This window comes from Glandiceps talaboti, chromosome 1, assembly GCF_964340395.1.
Source record: "Glandiceps talaboti chromosome 1, keGlaTala1.1, whole genome shotgun sequence".
Classification (NCBI taxonomy): Eukaryota; Metazoa; Hemichordata; class Enteropneusta; family Spengelidae; genus Glandiceps; species Glandiceps talaboti.
In genome coordinates, this window is record NC_135549.1 from 18259037 (window position 1) to 18282307 (window position 23271).

Below are 23271 nucleotides of genomic sequence, written 5' to 3' on the forward strand. Positions count from 1 at the left end.
ATTTGAATAAGATTTAAATGTGAATATCGCAGTGTAAGTGAAAAGGTACAACGTTCAAACATGTGACCCGAAAAACTAAGAAGAGTTGTTTGAACGATCCCAGTACACTACCACAGTCTGAGCCCACTTATGGGTGGGGTTGTGAGTTTCAATCTTAGGTGTAGGACGATTTGTGACACGAACCATAGTTAATAAAACACTTTATATCGTCTCTTTCAGGATATTTATTACACATCTAACTTTATTCATATGTAGTAAATGTCAAGAAAACACATGCTTGTGGCAAAAGCTGTACTATGACTCGTCACTATAACCTTAATCAAATGGAATCGCCCAAAACTTTTCTTGGCTCCCGCGGTTTGTACTTTGAGCTTCTGCCACCTGCCATACATGTGCCATGCCACTCGATGACTGAAACCGTAGACGCTCCCCTCCACCAGGTATTATATTGGGAACTTATTTAACCAACTACGTCGATAAAAAGTAACCTTATATACCGGTGAACCTGCAAAAATACAAATTATAAAATTATTTGACAAGAATTCGACCGAACCATGTATAAGTTACTATAAACATGGTCGTAAGTGTTATGGTTGAGTGGGTACACAAACATGAAGGCCCTATTGCCCAAGGCCTATTTATACTACCATGAATCAATATTTTAGTATTTGTAAACACCATTGCCAGCATTTGGATAGTCTCGCTTACGATTCTGACACTTCCAAAACGTTTCATATTTTCGTAAAACATATAGAAAAAACATTAAGGGCGCATCAAGGCTGAGATGAAAACGAAAGTTCACGATCGGGTCAGTAATATATACTCAATAAGTTTTAAGGTCCGGTTACAATATGCAATGGAAATATTGACCAGGAATCCCATCGACTTGACGACATCTAGCCGTCTTATCAATATCTTACAATGAAAATCCAGGTTAGGCGTACTGAATATACATATAACTGTACAGGCCTACCGTACCGTATAAACTGTACTTGACTCAACAGAGAGAGATTATCTGCAAAGTAAACAATCATAGATAGGTTACCAGGGTCACAGTAACATTCGGTACTTGTTCAATTATTTTATAATAATTGTCAATATCTAGAACTTCTAGAAATCAACGAATTGACAATGTAGTATCCATGTATCGAATCGTGTCAACAAAACCAATACACAATTCTCCAATTCTGCATTTTCAGTACGCGATGTGTGACTGACTATACACGATGTCTGGGCTGATAAGTTTTTGATTTCACGTAGTAGGCCGATTCCATTGCGTAGCTACTTATATGATAATTTCATGTGTGATTATAGTTTGATATATATCTGACAGACTAATGCTCAAGTTACTGCAAGGGGAATATGGTTAATATTGGCATATCGTCTATATGTAAGGTAACCATACAAAAAGATACTTTGTAAGTAAAGCTTTCTACTTTCAGCTCTATATATAAATCACCACACACCCCCTATTACCTCCGGAAAAAAAAACATTATATAAAAGCTTTTGGCATATTCTGTATGACAGTATGATATAATAAATGGGTATTTCGACTTTGTCAAACAATGCCCAATTGCAAAGAAAGTCCACCCATCGTTCAGCAGGTCAATAGCTACTATAACAATTCTTGTATTACCATTTTCGTCTTTCTACGAAAAGTACCGCCTTCGAATTCTTGAAGAAGAAATCATGATTTCGCTAACTTAAAAATAAGATCGTACTTTCAATATGCCATAGCTCAGCAACCACAAAGGATTATAGAACAAATTCCAATGCTCTTTATTCTTAAGCTTACCTCGAGAATTGAAGTAAAAAGGATAATTTTCATGTACAAGCTAGTTACGTGTCAGGACGTCAAAATACCATTTATTATGTACTATCAGTGATAGCATCACAAAAATCGGTCAAGAGCTTTCAGAAAATGTATACACTGTTTTGGTGTGTGTGGTGACTTATAGTTTAATAAGTAAGCTTTATTTATAAGTAGACATCTGTTATCTAAAACATTGGGACTGTCATTTTCTTCCAAAAGAAAACCTGCATGTAGATGTAATATGTCAAAAGAATGTTTACGCCGAAAAGAAAGGAATAGAAAAGAAAAGAAAACATTGAATTGTTGTTAAACAACAAGTACTCACGTATACATGAATTTCATAGTCAGTCGACTTGGTGAGTGTTTCTCGGATTCAACAACACACTGCATTCACTGGCTCTCTTCGTCGTCAATCGCGGGCGTCAATCCTTTTGCATATACACATTTTGAGCACTATGTGCATTTTGACACACCCAGTTACAAATATAACACGTAATTAAGGATGAACGGAAAAACTTATAAAGTATGACTAAATAGCATACAAATTATTTTGTCGCAAGGCATCATATATTGTTTTATATATTCGTAAATACAGAAACTGAATATAAGTATAGCAACCTCTATAGAATATCTATATATCATTCTAACTTTTCTAAATGTATGACCTCCAAGTTTTTTATTTAAACAACAACAACAACAACAACAACAACAACAATAATAATAACAACAACAACAACCATTATGTATGCAGTAAATGTATCACATGATGTTGTATATCATAATCGATTCATTCGATTTTGCATAAACGTGATTTTGTTATGTGTGTTCAAGGCCGAATATACGTGTAAGTAATTTCACAACATTAGCAATAATGCGATATGAAATATGTGTCTAAATGTTTACATTAGCCAATCTCATGAGAACATCGGAAAATAAATCAAACTGAGTACCACAAGTCATGCGATTGCTAGGAGATAATGACCACACTCAGAAAGGAAACATCATCGACAGCTTATGAATCCATGTGATATTCGACGCCTTTCAAAGCTACATATCTAATATTACTATATCTCTTATAAAAGTCTAAAATTTGAAGGTAAAGCTTGATTTGTAACATAACTTAGAGACAACGTGAACAGACCAGTGTCATGTCAGATACAACCATATGTAAACTGAATGCCTTCAGTATATAAACTCAGACCACTAAAAGTATAGTGGTCTGAGATAAAAAGGAGTCTTTCCTATATCAGTTGTTATCATCAAATATATATATATTTTGAATCATGATTGTAAGATATTACCTACTTACCAAAAAGTTAATAATTATGCAAATTACTGCAATAGTATTTTACATTCAAGAAGGTTAGCCTTGGTGTATTTTTTGTTTACTGGAACGATGATTGAATATTCTCTTTCAGTAATACCCAACATAGTTTCCACCCCACCCATCCCAACAACAACAACAACAACAACAACAACAACAACAACAACAACAACAACAACAAGAAGTACACGATGAGAAATCTGGTGAAACTGAAATCGTTTTTTCTGGATAAAAAATAATTTGGTTGACTCCTTGAACATATTTTTCCATACACAGATCTCGTTGACTCACTAGGGGTGACGGGCCACGGAAGTGATTAATAACTCTCTCTAGTGTACATTTTTGTCTACTTTTGAATTGATTAATTTAGCCATATATTTTTTTCCTGTTGACTTATTTCATATTTTCTATTTCATCTTGAGTACAGAGGGCTAAGATACTGTCAGCTGACACCAGTCTGCTGTAAAACATTAACTGTTAAAAAATGATGTCCTCAGTAGCATTCTCTACTTACTAAAATTCAACAAGATGTACATGTATAATGTCATTAGCTACATGGAACTGTATCGTTATATTGCCATGCTACTGTATTTAGGTGAGCCGAGATTCGAATGCCAAGACACAAGGGGGGGGGGCACTTTTAATGACCGAATAATTAACCTCTTTTCAGAAAATAGGTGAAACAGAGAAGAAGAAAAATCTGTGAGATACTCATCCACAATAATAAAAGATTTAAAAAAAAATTATTTTTTATTGGTTGCTGGGAGATCTTCAGTAATAAAGTATTTACAGTAAAGTACATTACCGTATTCACTGAAACTCATGTTATTGCAGTAGCCCGTATGTGAAATCGCCAACTTCAATAATCGAAAACAAAATTCTACTTGTTTTGTTGTCGATTTTTTTTTAAAGTTAGCAATGGCACTTGGGGGCCACCGTACGTTGACATAATATAATTCAGGACTCGACTGGGACGTATTAGTCTGGAAATGGAATGTACCATTATAACACAGGGAGTGTCAGTACACGTCTACTCATACTACCAAAACATAAATCACAAATTTAATTTAAGTTGTGTTAAAGGTACAGACACCAAATATTCCTGAGTTTAATCAAATATGAAATATTCATGTAACATGTAGATGTTTCCTACTTATATATCTCCTGAGTGAATAGTCTTAGCATCATACCAGTACATTAAAAGTCCAGTGTCATTTGTTGGTTTTCTAGATCAATATCTGTACTTTGACTGACGTTCAATCTCATAGCTAACATTCTCCTGGTCAATATGAAAGTACAATACAATGAATATACATGTCTGTTGCATCTCTCTACAAGATTGTCACTTACTAGCAGTTCAAAATTTACACTACAATTTGTTGAAAAATGTTTTTTTTTTCATATTTCCACATCATTTTGTAAATTTATTTGTTACTCCAAATATTCTGCCCATCCCACCCTCAAAAAAAGAAGAAAAAAGTGTCCCTAAACAGAGGTTAGTCAGATCTACTGCTCTACTTGACAAATTAAAGAATGTTTACTAATTTAGTCTGGATACCAACATGGTCTCTATAACCCCAAAGCGAGATATGAAAGATTTGATGACTAGGCTATTACCCAATTTGGAAAGCATGAGTTTTATTGCCATGGTCACTACAATAACACAGCCACTCTTATGAATTCTATTGTATGGGGTACTATAGACAAACAGTTAGAGATATGAATTTAATACCCTGTCACACAACACACTGACATGTATCCATCCATCAAAATTAACAGTTGAGCAGAGTTACTGATCGCCTGTGTAATGTTCACCACTGTCTGTTGACATGTATCCATTCATCAACAGTAACAGCAGAGCAGTGTTACTGATATAGCCTATGTAATGTTCTGCACCGATTTACAAACCTATGAAACAAGCGTTTCTGTTGTTTTACAATAGGTCTATATGAATGTCCTGTTATGACATATTACGGGCATAACTGTGTTTGTATGGTACGTTTGTTTGTTTGTTAGTTTTTGAGTTATTGTGGGTTTTTTTTTTTTTTTTTTTTTTTTTTTTTTTTTTTTTGGGGGGGGGGATTGTTGTGTTGTAACTTGTTGTACCATTTAGCTACATATTGAAAGTTACACCTAAACACTTCCTGAGGAATAACAATCACTTGTTATTGACAGAACTAGAAACTGATACTCATACTAAAAACATCAATGATTTGGAGACAAAATTTAGTTAGCAATAAGATGCCAAGGAAACCTCTAGTATGTCATCACCTGGGTTAACAATACCAGAAGGCCATTTGTAAATTGCCATTAATGGTATGCATAGCCATTTACTAAACACATATAGACAGTGGTTATGTAAGTGTGCAAGCAAGGACACATCTCTCTGAGAGATTATCTAAGAATAGTGTAATTGAGGTTTCAGGCAAGTGTTTTCACCCAAGTACTCCCATAAAACAAGCATATAAACTCAGCTTGTGGCCCTCCTTACCATCTATAGTGCTAGTGGTCTGAGATTGTACACATGTTGAAGGCAATGTTACTGACAAGTTTAATGCAGTATCTGATAGAATATCAAGTACCTTTACAACATTTTGTGAACAATGAGGCTAGCCTTCAAATAAAGCCACTTGTTCCACACGCAAAGTGACAATCTGATTAAAATCTGACATGGGAATACAACTCGACTGCTTTTGTTTTAATATTTCTGTTTCCTTCGTATCTTGTCATTTGTTTTTCGATTTTCTTGCACCTTCCACTCACTCCCAGAAGAACAAAAAGTTATGGCAAATGACAATAGTTGAAGGAAATATAGGTAAAATAAAGGAATCCAGCCAACCATATTCCATTCAGATTGATAGAGTGATATCTAGTAGAGATATGCAGAACAGAATGTCAAAGAAGATTTAAAAACAATTAAACCTGGTACAAAGGTGAAAGGTCAGGGAATCCTGGGACAGCTAATTTTTTCTCATTCATTCAGGGAATCTCCTAAGTGTTGTCACCCCCCCCCCCCTTAATGCCTTCATTACCATGTCATACAGTACACATAATATCAGTACTTGTCATGAGAAATCCTGGCAGTGACAACTACCTTGTCACAGATCACAACAGAGACCAACAGTTTTTTTTCACAAGCATCCACAGCATGCAACTCATGTCCACAATGACACATTTCATTTATTAATAGAAAAGACAGCATGAATTCCTGAATACATCATCCACTAGCAAACATAGAAATAACCACACTAGATACCACATTGTCATTTCATTGCATGCAATCCCAGTTAACCAAAATGACTTGCAATATTAGTACTTTTTATTTACACACCTTTGTTTTTTATATAGAAAATTTCACTCTCTATACTTCTTTTAAATACATGACAAATTAAACAAAGCAACCTATGTGGTTGAATCAGATGTTGTACATTTATGCCATGTTTGTAATTTCAATGATTTGTCATTGTTTGTTAACACGATCTACTAAAGGTAATTAAAATGACAGGCTTAGTGTCATGATATCAGCACCGTAAAAACAGACAAACAGACAGACAGACAGATGGATGGATAATTCCCTGATTTGTCTGCATTCTATGCCTTCAACTTAGCCACAGCTTTCTTAGCGGCATCATCTAGATCTGAAGCTGAGATTATTGGAAGACCACTCTCGTCTAACATCTTCAGTGCAACATCAACATTGGTACCTGTTGAACAAAAAAACAAACAAACAGAAAAACCATGAGTGTGATCGTATTTAAGATAATCCTTCATATCGTAGAAGACAGCTCCCAACTGGTTATTCTGGAAATCTTAAGTTTGGCCTTAAAAATGAAGGTTAAGGTCAAAGCTTTTAGTATTCAGCTTGAAAGCTATCCTTCATAAATATAGGTGTAGACACTTGAATGGTTATTGACCGACCAATTTCTCCAACTGACCTTGAATATGGAGGTCAAAGTCAAAGGTCAACGTATAAAAAAGAAGGCGTACCTTTGATCACGAGTTTTGACACTTAAATGGAGTCTTTGTGTGGTCGACTTGTAGAAACACACATTTGGTCATTTCTACTTGAAAATGTTTGTCAAAGTCAAAGGTCACAGGGTCTCATCATTAAGCTTACCATTCATAATGTTGGGTAGACCCTTGAATGTTGTCCATATGTATCAAACATTTGGAGATAAGATGCAAAATGTACTTTTTTGTCAAAAATGTGGCCGCCATGTATTCTCATCCTAATTAACATTGTCTACTCACCTTCTAGTCTTACCACCAGGGGGACTTTCAATTCTATCTTACTTAATGCAGTGATCAAACCATTGGCTATTGTAACACAGTTGACAATACCACCAAAAATATTCACTAAAATGGCTTTGACCTGCAAAAAAAACATAAAATGAAAGTTATGTTAATGATTCTCGGTACCTGCAATATCGTTGTACCTCCACTAGAGAGTCAAAATAGAGCGAGAAGGTCGATTTACTGTCATGTGCACCTATAGTAATGCATGTGAAGCGTATGGAGCAGAAGTTATGCTGTCAACCAAGAAATCGATCATTGGTTAGTTTTATGACGTGCCTAGGCAGAAATATTCTGTTTCAGGTACTGAGAATTAAGTACAGTGCTTTGGTTATCAAGAATTTTGGTGGAAAACAAAATGTACTGGCAATTCACTATCAACTTACCTGTGGATCTAATGTAATACTGCCCCCCCCCCCCCCCCCAACATACAAATTGATTTACAACTCTCCTGTGGATCTGAAGTAATACTGCCCCCCCCCCCCATACAAATGACTGACAGCTCACCTGTGGATCTGATGTAATACTGCCCCCCCCCCCCCCCCCACACACACACACATACATACATACAATTGACTGACAACTCACCTGTGGGTCTGAGGTAATAATTCTGATAGCTTCTACTACTTGATCTTCATTGACACCACCACCACAATCCAAAAAGTTGGCTGGTTCACCTCCAAACATATTAATAATATCCATGGTTGCCATAGCTAAACCAGCGCCATTGACTGCAAAATAAAAGTCAGTAATCATAACAATTAATTGAGTAATTAAGAAAGACATGATAAAGGATAAGCCACTGTAACTCATGCCTAGAACTAAGCATCATAAAATATATAAAATATGGGTAATATTTCATAATTAATAATTTGTATTTTCTTCACTTAAATTGGCACAAGCTGAGTTTACAACCTGTTTACTCAAGTGCAAATGCATATTACATGAAATTTTGATTCAACTATCCCAGTATAATGTTAATGTCATTGCATGTCTTCTATGACATTACAATTTGTGTTCTGGCACGGTTAGAACGAACTGTTGATTGCATAGCATTAGTAGGGAGTTCTGTATATTACAGTTTGTATTCTGGCATTGTTAGAACTGTTGATTGCATAGTAGGGATTTCTTATACATCTCTTGGGATGTATAATAAATTACATCATAAGATTGTTTATAAGTTTATCTTAATACCAGGTTTGAGTTCAGTTAAATGCAAGTGATTGTTAAGTGTATATATCAGTAAGTAGTATACTGTGAGCACTTCTTAACATGCAGAAAAAAATTACATCCCAAAATCATATGGACAGTTTGTGCCCCTTTAAAGAGCCATTCACTACGTGATTACACCATAATTAGCATATTGTACCTTTGTACAGTAGAGTGCTAATAACAACATTGTGTCACCGACTAACAACTACATGTTTTGCATATTTGATATGGACAATATTTCATAATTAATGATTTGCTCTTTTTCATAATCAAGTGCCATCGTTTATGAAATATGATCACAATTTCAAATTCATATCATACTCATTTTACATAATTGAGTTCCATTAACTATGGGCAATAAATCATATTTTATAATTTGTAATAATGATCAGGACAGACACTGTCACTTTTGAAAATAAGGAACTGCTGAAATACTGTCAGGATATTGTAACAGACAATATTTGAATCTGGGAATGATGGGCCTGCTGGTTTGACCATGATGTACAGTGAACCACCAACGTATGCATTTTGCTACTTCTACATAGATGAGACCATGGTTTTACGCCAACCTTGTCAGCATCGACTTCATACTGGTTTAGTTCATGGTGTACTGTCATACATGTATGTTATAGAGTCAAAGTTTGCCTTACCTAAACAACCAATATTTCCATCCATTCCTACATAGTTGAGACCATGTTTGGCTGCGTCAACTTCACGATGGTCTGTCTCTGTCTGGTCATCCATTGCAAACACCTCCTTTTGTCTGAATTCAGCATTATCATCAAAATTCATTTTGGCATCAAAGCAGACAACTAAAACACAAATCAAAAATTCGATAATGAGAGAAAATGTACTTAGGTGCCATCAATTATTAAAATACTTTGTACACAACTTCTGCAGATTGACACTTCTTGAAACAGGCTCATCAAATGTCACCTCCATTCACCAAGCAGTTTCTAGATATATAAGTTTTTGACTAAGATTAATGTTTTAAAGACACAAATTTGCATATCACTGATGGCATCATCATGTTCTGACTAAGTCTTCATAAATACATCCTCAGAAACATTGCCACCACATTTCAGCCTGTCAAGTATTTTTAGAATTAAATTTTTTTGACAAAAAAGTCACAATTTTAGACATATACACACAGAGACACCCATACACACAGAGACACCCATACACACAGACAGTGACACCTATAGCTTTACTGAATTACTTTAGTGTTCATTTGTGCTAAAAGTGACACTTCTATGTTTGCAAGCAATACAATGACATTTGATCCCTAAAACCCAGTCATGTTCACATCAGGTTGATGAAACTGGCACAGTGCATGGTAGAAATGGCATGCATGGATGGATGGGGCCAATTCCAATAGCTCCTGCTGTGCCTTGTTTATTATTGGGGCTAAACGACCTTGACATCAGGAATTCTTAGGGATGATTGCACAATGTCACACAAGCTCAATAAACAAACTTTGGGTCTGGTTTCAATGCAAATGCTTAACTTCATTTTCCAATTGGAACCAAATTTTGAAAACTGTCACGTCTTTAATGAAAATAGGTTCTGTATTTACTACTGAGATGTTGATAAGTTGATTAAAATTTACTTCTAATGTGATATACAGTGCTGGGTTTCTGATAGTATTTCAATGTGGTTACCATCATGTTTTTAAATTGCATTGATCGGAGTTACAATTACATCATAGTTTACATCGTATATAAACGTGTTGATGCTGCACATATGAACGTTCATTTGGGGAGGGGGGTATTTCCTAAATGAACAAAGTTAATTGTTAATTGAGCTTGTGAGACATTGTACAATATCGCAATCATTCCTTAACGAAGTGGAGCAGTTACCTCTGCCATCTGGTGTTTCTCCTAGTGGATTGATTTCTACTTGAGTAGCATCTACTCCTATAAACATCTTATAGAGATTTTGGATTTGTCTAGCAGCCTGTCAAAGAAAAGAAAGAAAGCACACAGTTACTAGTATCGCTTTGCTCTTTACATCAATAAACATCTCCCATGCTATTATTTGAAGTGAAAATCAACTCCACTATTAAAGAAAAGTAAGACTTTTGGGGATTTTTCTTCTGTGGTAAAGTAGTACCAAGTACCAAACTGTTGACTTTATATACTAGATGACCCACTAAACATGTTCTACTTGACTTGGACATTTTTAAGAGAGTACCTTTCAAGTATCAATGGGACAAAGAGAGCAAAGCAAAGAGATTTTATGTGTAAAGAGGGACAAAAACAAACTAAAGCCTGTGGCATTTTTGTATTGTCATTGAGAAATACATAGAATACATAAATGTAACAATGTGTTCAATACCAATCTCACTACAAGGTGACATCAACAATTAAAGACAGGTAGATGCATGAATTTGTTAGTACCTCAAGTTATTTTCATTGCCTTTGAAAACTACAGAATACCTTCCAATTTAAGAGTAAGGTTACACTTACATGATAGAGTTTTCATTTTTTATGCATTTACATGATAGACCGACAAACATTTTGAACAATTTACACAAAAAACATCAGCGACACTGTTTTCAAACCTTTCCATTTTCACCTGTTTATACAGACAGTTTTCGAATATTTGCAGTGTTTTCAAATTGTTGTGTTTTTATTCGTACTTTTTGTCACCTCCATGTAAATGGTACGGTAGGTGCAAAAGCAAAAAAATAATTAAAAAAATAGCTATTTTAATTTGAAAACGGCAGCATCATGTAAACGGGGCTCACCCGATTCTTACCTCTTTCCGCTGTTCGCCATCAAAGTCCAAATTAGCTGCCATTTCTAGCGCCATATCATCAGTCACCCCAACTGTTATTTCAATGGGTTGCTATGTAAATGCAAAACAAACACAGAAAAAAAAGTGATTAATTTTTTTTCTCATTTGTTTCTTCGTTTGTTCAAAACTATGTTTTGATATCAAATAACGATTTGAGTTCATTATTCATTGTTGTGTAATAGAGTAAATCATGTAAATGTACTTCCTGGCAACCTTGAAACTTTTCATCATAGCTTATCAGAGAGTGTATTTTATGATTATGGAGGTAATATCATTTCAAACGAAAATACCTACAATCATTAGCCACAGTGATAATAGTTTATGTTATGCCATACCATGTATTTGTTACATTATAATGGGCATTCACCATCTTGTTAGCAGTAAAAATCTTGCATTTATGCTACGCATGTATTATGCTATTCGGTATTTTTAATGATAGTGTGCTGATATGTTATATTATGTTATGTTATGTTTACAGTATGCTGTGAATTTGTTGCATCATGCTGTGCAATTGCTATGTTGTGATGTATATTTGTTGTGTTGTGTTGTGTTGTGCTGCGTCATGTTGTGTTGTGTTGTGTTGTGTTGTGCTGTGTCGTGTTGTGTTGTGCTGTGTTGTGTTGTATTGTTTTGTGCTGTGTTGTGTTGTGTTGTGATGTATTGTTTTGTGTTGTGTTGTGTTGTATTGTTTTGTATTGTGTTGTGTTGTGTTGTGTTGTGCTATGTTGTGTTGTGTTGTGTTGTGTTGTATTGTTTTGTGCTGTGTTGTGCTGTGTTGTGTTGTGCTGTGCTGTGTTGTGTTGTGTTGTGTTGTGTTGTGTTGTGTTGTGCTGTGTTGTGTTGTGTTGTGTTGTGTTGTGTTGTATTGTGTTGTGTTGTGCTATACATTTGTGATATCAACCACATAGCTTATACAAAATGTGGTAGATTTTGTCATGTAGAAGATCGAAACACATAGTAAATAGCAAATAGCACAAATAAATTGATGACCTGACAATATAAGACTTACTTTAAATATGAGTTCTGGTGTATTCTCAGCTACCTCTTCAATGTCCATACCTCCAGCTGGACTACCCACCATGACAGGGCCATCATACGCTCTATCCATCAAGATAGCAAAGTATGTCTCCCTCTCTATGTCTAATGCTTCTGCTATCATTACCTGTAATATGAACACACACAATTTGACCTGAATTGACCTTTCTCGTACCAATGACATACGACAAAATCATTTGAACAAATTTGTGGGTATGTGTAAATTTTCGATACATCTAAACCTTCTTTTACCTTAAATCTATCGGGTCAATCCCTGTGTACGTAACCATAGCAAAATTTGGGTTCATGAACGACGTAAAAAAAATATTCAGTAAATTTAATCTGAACATCTTTCCATGTTTTACTTTGTCTGTCATCATATTCAGGTGATCACTTTAATACTACACAGAAGTGAGTAACAAGCTGTGCAATTTGATTACCAATAAGAAGACTTCCTGGGAAATAAGTACTTGTAAGTTGTATATCTGATATCTCTAATTCTACCCTGCTGAGATTTAGACATTATTCTCCAATATCTTTCTTCGTTCAGCCAAGGAAAATATGAGTGACCTAAGGGGTCTTGTCACTATGAGTCACAAGACGAGTTGAGCATTTTTCTGCTGAATGAAGACTAATACTGGGGAATAATATAATTATACCAGCGCCAGTAATGTCAATGAAAAAGCGTGGAAAGTAATGGCAATTTTGGGAAGTTTTGACTGATGTTTCGAACACAGCAGGACCAGTTAGGGAGACATGTTTTGTTATGGCACATTGTCGTGACATAGAACAACAAGGGTATAAATGCCATATTTTTTGTTCAACTTGGCTCATGCATGGTATAATAATAAATGTTATTTCAGATTATTACTGAAAACTAGAAAAAAACAATCTCACCTTTTTGACTTCCACTCCATTCTTTCCTGTCTGCTTAGTAGTTAATCTATAGCCTATCATCTGTTTAACAAGAGGACTAACATCGTCAGGACTGAAGAGAAAGTTGGACAAAATATAAAAGATATTGTCATTTCCGATGGCTGAATATGCCAAATTGTTTGTAGTAGCATTACTGTTATGGATACAAATAAACAAAATTCATTATTGGGTAGGATTATGGGGTGGGGTGGGGTGGGGTGAGAGGACTACACTTTATTACACTGTACCTGGGGGGAGGGGGAATTTACAAATATATGTAATTGGGTAGGATTATGGAGAACTGCTCCTGTTCATGATAACAAATTACTTTACAGTCAGGCTATAAATACATGTAAAGGGGTAGAATTATGGGGTGGGAGGGGGGAGGGGGGAGGGGGATACAAATACATGTAACTGTAACATTATATCTTGAATATATATTTATATAAGCATAATCTGTGGTTGGCCTACTTTCAACTGCCTTGATCAGCTGAAGATAATAAGTAAAGGACCTCGCATTTAGTATATAGTCCTCCATAATTAAACCCCCCCCCCTCCCCTTCTTTCCACCTGCCCATATTCTCCATTCAAACCCCATCCTCCCATTCATCTTTGTTGTCATTTTTTCCCCCAATTTGTATTTGAAATCACTATTTTACAATTTCGTTAAAACATTGTTTATTTCTGAAAGATTGGCCAGTCTGGCTAAAATTATCTCGAATCACAATAAAGTGACTAAATAAATAAATCATTATTAATTACGACAATATTTTGCTTACTCCTTGTTCATTTGTGTCTGCTATGTTTTATGTAATTCTAACAACTATTTGAGCTATGTTTCATTATGTAACATTATAAAATAAATCATTAACAATTGTTTTTTTCTTTATCCAGACATCTCACATCATAATTTTCCTCATTAATTCCAAAACACGCACACGTTACACTGTCACAGTTCAGTCTTTTTTTAAAAATAATTTACTGGCAATTAAAACGTCTTTGCTAAAAAAAAAAAAAATTAAAAATTGACAATACTTTTTTCATTTGGTTTTCTTCACTTTGTATGCATGTTGCATGTAAGACATTTTGATGACTACTGGTAATTGCTTCCTGTAGTGATTTATGATACTAAAATACAGGTTGCTCACTTTTTTCTGGCAAAGTTTCAACAACAGACAAAAACCTAGATATAGAGATATACACACGTACACCTCATAAAAAATACATGTTTATGGCTAACACAATAGTATTACTTTGTCTGACCTATCTTAGTGAACAAAAGCAGAATCTCATTGAAATGGCCGGTCAACAGTTTGTACATAACAATCAGCTACTGTTTGTCCTGTAAGTTGAAATAAAGTTTATATAGCTAACCACAGACGCAATGTTTCAATTCCACAGTCTTGGGGATTACTTTTGTCTTATCAGTTGAGCAGTAAGGATTACAAAGGACCATTTTTTGTGTTTGGGATCAACATTTTCAATAGCTTTGCCAGATAGTTGTGTTGTTATCCAAATTTTGAATGCTAAAAGGGATATTATTTCAAATGATTCATTTTTAATGATCATAGCTACAGATACAGGTGTCAAAATGTCAACAGTGCAGTCTACTTCATTAATAGCAAGTCTCTGAATTGACTGTTGTCGTCGCTGACTGTACAAAATTAGTTTTATAAATCAGATTTCTGTGATGAATGGTAGGGGGATGTCAATAATGAAAACATATGGTTACAGTGGTATATGTGCCTCATGTCATGATGTACAATGTAAAACATATGTACATGGGGAATGTAACTTACAAACAGTACTCAACACAATTGATTTGACTTCATAATATAGCATGTCAACAAACAGATCACTTGTCTATGTTATTTCAGGCACTAATCCCCAAATTCCAATTGAGACATGTTAGTTCAAAGTTCATACACTTTCGACAACAGCTTGAATAAGCATAGTGTTAGCTGACACCATTCTTGCCACTCAACTCAGCCAATATTGGCAGGTTTCTTTAGTCAATGACATGCATATTATTACGCCAATCATTATGCAAATTACTGTGCTATTGATATGTAAATCATTGTGCAACTTGGTCTGGTTCTTGCAATCTGTCCTGGGAAAACACTTTACATGTAGTTATGACATTTCCAAGTTTGTTTCAAAGTTAATTTCATATCAGATTTCTTTCTGTTCTGACTACATTTTCCAGAAGTTACATTTGATGTCTTTGTAAAACTAATGTCAAGTACAACTCCTATGACCATGGTAATTATGATGGTAACTTTAATTAATACAATCCTCCTATTACCATGGATGGCAGTTATTATGGTAATATCTTAAAACTTTTATTTGAAATGTCAAGAAAATGATATTAGAAATCCGGGAAATCATGAAAAAAAAAGCTGTTTATCCCTCCTGACCCCTGTGCTTACACTGCTGGTAATCACGCATAATATTACTCTGTGTTGTCAATGCACTAGACGGTCATACAAGTGTGTAGAACTAGGGAGGCATTTTCTATCTATAGTTACATTTGTTAGGTAGCCATGGCTATGGGAGTCTGTATCAGACTATCACAAATTCACTGGTTACACATTTGGAGGTGGGATAGGTTTTTTATCGATATTTACATAAATTTGTTTATCAATCATCGAGGCTACAAATTCAACATGTACTATGCTCTGAGAGGTCAGAGGAAAAAGTATAACTTGCAAAGTATGTTAGTCTGGAGACAATACAAATAGGACAAAAGGCCGTCAACACCATACACAGTTTGACCTTTACATTTCTTGACCAGTCATTAAAATGTTACTACTGTACACTAGTTGGTTAGCGAAAGATCATTAATCACTCAACATTTGTTACCTCAATAGTCAAAAATCGCCATTGCTGTGTTGAATAAAGAGTAGTCTAGTTGCTATACAGTACCGTTACCATTTACACCTCCACTCATGTTAGAAACCTTCAGGGGTGTGAACAAATCTACTGGTCCTGGGTCCGGGGCTAGCGATTTTTTTGGGTGGACCACACAAATTTTGTCTGGTCTGTCAGACCAGTACCTTACTGTTAATAACTATGTTAAAAAGTCATCTGAATATACAGATGCATAGGTAAGATTTAATGTTACACATTAGTGGGACCTTGGACCACTGGATTTTTTAAGGCACTGGTCCAGGGACCACCATGCAGTTCACAAAATGATTTGTTCACCCCTGAACCTTAATTAGAAACCAAGTTGGCATCCAGACTAAATAAAGAGGTACTCACACTATTCTATCTCAATAAAAGAAACAGTCTACAACAGGTTTACAAAATACAATCACAGGTTGTGTGGCTAAACTGACAAATGATTTCTGTTCAATTAAAATTACATTTTGGGCAAGACAAATACTTATCTGGCAATGTTAGCCTCTCTGAAATAGAGCTATGAAAATTGGCAGTCTAGCTCTGAAGAGACCTCATAATGTACACTGGGGTGGGGTATTGTTGGAAGACCAAAACCTTTCCCCAACACTTTCTGGTCCCCTGAGCATGACAAATACAGTTACAGTGATTTAGTCCCACTTTTGTTTCCTTTTAATGAACATAAAAATGAACAAAGAAATGTTTTTTTTTACTCAAAATCCAACTATTCATGATCATCAAGAGATCTGTTTTAATTCACAAGAACTGACAGTCATACATGAAAGCTTGAAAAATCAAACAAATTGTTTACCATTAAAGATTTGATTTATGGGGTTGAAAGTCTGAAGGAATAAAAAAAAGAACAACTGTGTGATTACCATCAATGCAATACAAAAAATGTATGATTTCACCAGACCATAGACATTGGAAAAAGATCTCTGCAACCATTGTTGTCAGAGTCTGGTAACCAATGTGTATGCCAAAGTATTTGAACAGTACTGACTAGGGTCCTTAACAAACAGACATTCTTTCTCTTTATTGTGGTTTTCACCATCACAAGATTGATCGCATTGTTGAAAAGTTGAACAAGGCCGCATAAAAGTGAAAAAGAACCTTTTGTTCTCATTGAGCTAACCGAACAGAAGTTCAGAACACACCCTGAACTAACTAGACCAACTTTTAATGTTTATACACATCATAATATTTAAAGGTCTCGTTCCCACTTGGACTTTCATTTAGGAATGAAAAAACAGTTGTCTGACAGAGCTACAGAAACAGATAGTCCAGAATTAATGAATGAGTTTATGAAACCTTTTATGGTTTACCTGATGAATGTAATACTAATACCAGGGTCTGGGATAGAATCATTGACCTTGAAAGTGCATACCTTTGACTTGATCCGCTTACTGGTATTGGTTTGTTTTTGTTATTTGTCTTGCTACTTCTGTGCAAATGCCAAATCCACATCAATGCCAGCAGAAAAGCTACACCATTGATGTTTGAGGTGGACTCCAGGGTCTATGGCTACACCTGACTATCATTGTATCAATGCTATAATGTAGTATGTGACAACCAACGTTCCTATATTGTCATTTAACAGACAACGTTGTTGATAATATGTTTTTGAAAAGTCTGGAAGACTCTTGAAAGACAAAGATAACAGCAAAGACTTACTTCGTAGTAAGGTGTACACCACCCTGTAAACCACTTGAAAACTTGCCTTTGCCTCTACCTCCAGCAAGAATCTGTGCTTTGATAACAAGTTCATTGGCTATTGTGTTTACTGCAAGTAGAAATGAAAATATACATAAATCAAGGTTTTATAATTCATTTACATTCATGTCTTTCGCTGCGAATAATATCCCAAGTTTATGAACACTTGGGTTACAATTTATTTCACTGATAATATGTGATTTTTCTCAAAATATACAGCATGTCACTAACGCATCTAAAGAAGTTGAATACAGATCTAGTTGGCATAACAATGCATTCATGGGATTTTTTAAACTGTTCCAGAAATAGCAGAGGAAGATGGTATGTTTTCTGGAAATTCAAAGATCAAGATCATATTATTTTATCATCGGGATACCCTACTTTTACAAACACACATAAATCCGATAAAGAAGATAACCGATCAAAATATGTTATCTACTAATCTATAAGGTATGTTGTGATGAGGTGCCCTCACACATCGGTCAAACCCTCCCTCCCAGAGGAGGCTGTTAAAGACAGAACGGCACAACGTATCTTACAGTCTTCATCACCTTCAATTTATACGCAGAGATTAGATTTGTCTTTCCTTGTTCAGTGTTATCCATATCACCCTATGGGTTTCTATAACCATAGTAAACAGTTTTAAAACTCTTTCTTGGGGGATTCAAAAACAAAACTTGATTAACTTTTTGTAGTGTAAACAGCTTCATGGTTTTGTAACATATTTTATCATTCATTATATAATTATCATCAAGCTGGTCATTTTACTGCAGTAATTATTTTACTTCACTTGTTTCTTTTTTGAAGGCTAATACGATTTAGTGTTCTGTAACTATACACTGGGCATAGCTTGTACCATATTTAGATAATTATTGATATTTATACTGTTGAAGTTACACATTATTATTTATTTGGTCATTTTCAGTTTATAAACCAACTTTACAGTGTTTTTCCAACTTTGAAAAACACAATGCGAAATAGCATATATACCAAGTCCAAGTCTGTGTTTCTACGTCAATATAATATATATATATATAGGATGAATGCCTGTGCAGACTTCTTCTCCCCTTATTATACTGCCATGATATAACCTAGTCTACTTTCTCTGTGATATGATCTGAATTGACAGTTGACAGTTACAAATGTGTTATGAAAATATATAATGAACTCCAGAAAGAGCCCTAGCAGGTGTGCCTGGCTTGCTGACAACCTGACACTACTGTCAACAAATGGTGTTTGGCCATGGCTTAAGAGCCTTGGTAACAGAGAAGGGAAATCTCAAGTATAGCGATATTAATAGCTTCTCCCATTTCAGACCAAGATGATGCCAATGCATGTACAGTAACAAGAAATGCAAGCAATATGTGAATATAATAAATGATTGATATCTTCTGTGTGCTTGAGGCAAAAGTTGTCACTAAAAATCAAATATGGTGGAATATGTAGCTGTTGTACAGTACAAAAATGTATATAATCTCCACTCACTAATAGAAGCACTCTATTGTATGGTTGCAACTTGTAAACAAAGTAAACACAGGTACAGCTGATAGAGGGCGATAAGCTTATCATGCCTGTCAACATGACTGTTTGGCTATGATGACCTGCATTCAGATTGCTAACCCTAATATTGACAGAAGATAAGGTTAGGCTTGGAATTTGTGCTGGGTACAACAGTATCAAGAAAATGTATAACAGTAGTGTTTGTTTTTGCAACTTAAACGGTAACCTGTACATAGAATCTCCTGGACATTTGAGATAACACAAACCACATAAGAACAATTTTAATCATCAATATTATTTATTACAGTAAACTATACAAAACCTCAAAATCAAGCAAAACTTACAGTAGGACTAAATCTGATTAAGTTGTTCTTGGAGTGAGCACCTTCATGTGAAAAAGGCACTCACTCCTGGAACACAAAATAAACAACAATATGGAGGTCAATAAAGCAATCAAGCTGAATTGCTATGTATTAATCAGATACAATAGGACTTAACACAAGAAAATTCTTCCTCCTAAATAAAATGTCCAGGTTTTGTCTTATAAGCATTGAAATCATTCTAATACCATTTATTTCACTCTTAGCAAATGTTCATGTACCTACATAACAATGTGTATTATGTATACTTACAAAGTTCTTTTCCTTTTGCCGTTGCTTCCACAGCATTATCTACAACTCTAAACCTCTGAGTGTTCACGTCATATTTTTCCATCAATTTCTTACTCTGGTATTCTTGTAAATTAAGGCATCTTGACGGTACCACTGACGTGATGACAGCCTGTTAGTTGATAAGGAATACATTATTATTATGAAGAAAAAATTACAGTGTAAAAATAATCACCCTTGTCATCATTTCTGGAGGGAAAATCTTCCTTTGGATCCCTCATCTGTTGTTGTTCCTGATATCAAATTGCCAAAAGTTCAATATAAACCAAACTTCACACCCTAACTAAAATAGCCCTAATTATTTGTCTTTTTTCTTTGTTTTCTTACTTTCTCTGTGTACATGTGCACACATGTTAGAATAAATGTTCATGGACTTTGGGTTCATACCGAGTAATGAGATTTCTACGCAGAGAGTCAAAATATTTCTTGGAAGTGAATCCAACATTTCCGCCGACGTCTCATCATCAACGTCACAGGTGTACTGAGCACTCTTGTTTGTCTTACAATTTCGATTTGGTGACAGGCTCTACAGAAATCCAAACTTTCTGATATAATTTGATGGGCCAAGTTAGAAGAAAGAGTACATCAGGGTATAAAATAATGCTCTTATGTACAGTTTTAATCATGATATTCCAAGAAGTGGTTTGAGCATGGAAATTTGACCTTGACATTGTAAGTAAACATAACAAATACATCACATTCACAAAATAAAGTAATCTGTCATTGTGAACAGAATACACCAACTGGAATTAAGTATATATGTTGATTTATTTTGGGGATAGTGGGTATTGTGTTATCACAATTGTTATCTTTCTATAATTAAGCATTGTACTATTTTGTAGGATCCTGGATTGTGCATTGAGTAACTAACAACTTACAACATACATATATTATCTACAGCATAAATGCGTACAGAGTGGTTCAAGTATCATATGAAGTCATTGAGTGTACTTTATACCAATTACGATTTAAAGGGGCACAAGCTGAGTTTATACATTTGGGGGCATAATTTTTCCTGCATATTTAAAAGGCACTCTCAGTATTTTACTTACTAAAGCATACTAACCATCACTTGCAATTGACTGAACTCAAATCTGGTATTGAGATATTAGCTTACAAATGATCCGATGATATATTTATTAAGGTATGTATTAAAAATGTTGAGGAAATGCCAACCATGTAATCAACTGTCCTAGAAGACAATTGTGATGTCATAGAAGGCATGCAACAATGTTAACATTATACTAGAACTGTCTAATCAAGGTTTATGGAAAATGGTGTATGGACTGAATGGACAGTGATTATCATGAAGACATATGAGGTTCATACCCATACTTATGCTATAAAGCATTAACTTTCTTTTCACTTATCAATATAGTCCTGCTTGCAGACAAAGTAAGTCAGGACTTGATTCTAATATTGTCCCTCTCTTTGGTGTTGAAGGGATATTGTCAGTATTGTGTTCTGTACACCATCTGTAAGCAGAACTATGACCGTTCCAAGAAAAATATAATTTATGACTACGCATTACATCAAAACCAAATAAAAGTGAAAAGCATGTAATGGGTCTCTACACTCACTTCTGTGTTTCCTGGCTTCTTGTAACATAGTGGTTAGTGCTTAGGATTAGCAGTCAGTAGTAGGTCGTGGGTTTGAATCCCACTGGAAACAGGGGATTTTTCCTATGACTAACCCAAACCCAGGGAGGGTGTTCTACAGACTCGATGGGTAGACTGTATCACTCAGCTGTGTCTCACTCACAAGACGGGGGTGAATTGGGGGACTCCTGGAGTAATGATTTGAAAAGTCATGGAAGGCCTTGACAGTTCCACAGTACTGTGATATAGAGCATGCTAAATAGCCCTGTCACTTACTAACTTATCCTAAACCTGAATGGAACTATGCAGAGTTACATGTACATGTATGTGTGTGTGATTGTGAATATAGGTCTGCATAAAGAGAAAATTGCTGGGAGTAATTTCCTGCCCAAATTTTTTTTTTAAATCCTGTTTCTCCCAACTTGTATTATTTTGTGTACACAAAAACAAACACCTCCTGGTAGAAAGACGGTTAATTTTTGTTTTCAGTGAAAAGTGAATAATCCAGTAAATATATATATCAAGGCAAAACACTGAAATTAAAACTACGCCATCATTGTTACATATATCAAAGATTGATATTTAAACGAAATAATATTGGTTTCATCATATTTCCTCATAATTCATCAAGTGTCCAGGTGTCCTATGCAGCGTGTAACTGTAACAGCACTCCATCTATGATTGATAGAGGGGCTGAGCAGAGTCCACATCTATCAAAAAAGGTCAAATCTAATCCGAATGTTACTTGCATATTGTACCTATTTTAATGTTTCCTGTTAATTTGTCACTACTTTACAATCAGTGCTGTGTCTACTGTACAACTTGTCAGATGGAACTACGATCTAATAAAAACATGGGGTGGTGGGGGAGGTACCTTGTCTTAGGCTAAAATAATGGATTGGCACTTTTGCACAATACCCTTACAGTTATCAAACTAAAATAGCCAGTTTCATTACTTTATACTTGTGATCAGGTAAATATATGATTAATCCTTACATCAATTGATATATTTCATATTTTAACAACTTACTTGGCGTTGGAGAACGGCGGAAGTTAAAAGCCGGCCGGGGATCCGACACGCAGCTTGACTGATCGCAGCCATTTTTAGGTCAGAATACGAAAGATGTTACCATACTAATACAGTGTCAAATATACGTAATATTCAGATCATATCAAAATAACATTTTCTTCTATATTGCACATTATTTTTTATTTTGAAGTGCTTTTATTTCACTAATCCTCAATCACGTGTGTCTTTACAATAATACAAATGACTTTATTTGTATAATATTAAGTTTCGAATAAGCCTATATTTTGTGCAACTGTATTAGTTAACAAAAACTATGTCAGGTCACACTCCCCGTCACCTCAGATGGGAGATACCATTTGCAAGTGATTGTCTCTGTCCAAAGTATTAAGCCTCCCGCTTAGAAATGGTGGCGACCATAGTCGCATTACAGCTCATTTTCGAAGGGACATTAAAGTAGTACTATTGACTG

At 35.1% G+C, this 23271-nt stretch overlaps 1 protein-coding gene across 1 annotated transcript; it reads right to left on the minus strand.

The window, feature by feature from the left end:
* Positions 1–6219: 6219 nt before the first annotated feature.
* LOC144436439 (succinate--CoA ligase [GDP-forming] subunit beta, mitochondrial-like) lies at positions 6220–22874 on the minus strand. Its single transcript, XM_078125239.1, has 11 exons — positions 22803–22874; positions 20139–20286; positions 17968–18076; positions 13375–13465; positions 12452–12604; positions 11404–11493; positions 10503–10599; positions 9294–9455; positions 8020–8162; positions 7390–7510; positions 6220–6842 (listed from the first exon to the last, which is right to left on the minus strand). The coding sequence occupies exons 1-11, from the start codon at positions 22872–22874 to the stop codon at positions 6730–6732; spliced, it is 1299 nt and encodes a 432-aa protein (XP_077981365.1). The 3' UTR covers positions 6220–6729.
* Positions 22875–23271: the final 397 nt, after the last annotated feature.

Excerpts from the sequence above, each read along its gene's own strand:
- LOC144436439 (XM_078125239.1), bottom strand. The coding sequence starts at position 22,874 with ATGGCTGCGATCAGTCAAGCTGCGTGTCGGATCCCCGGCCGGCTTTTA. Across the intron at positions 12,605-13,374 it reads ATGGAGTGGAAGTCAAAAAG|GTAATGATAGCAGAAGCATT; the intron begins GTGAGATTGTTT and ends TTCATATTACAG. Across the intron at positions 8,163-9,293 it reads TGGAAATATTGGTTGTTTAG|TCAATGGCGCTGGTTTAGCT; the intron begins GTAAGGCAAACT and ends TTTATTTTGCAG.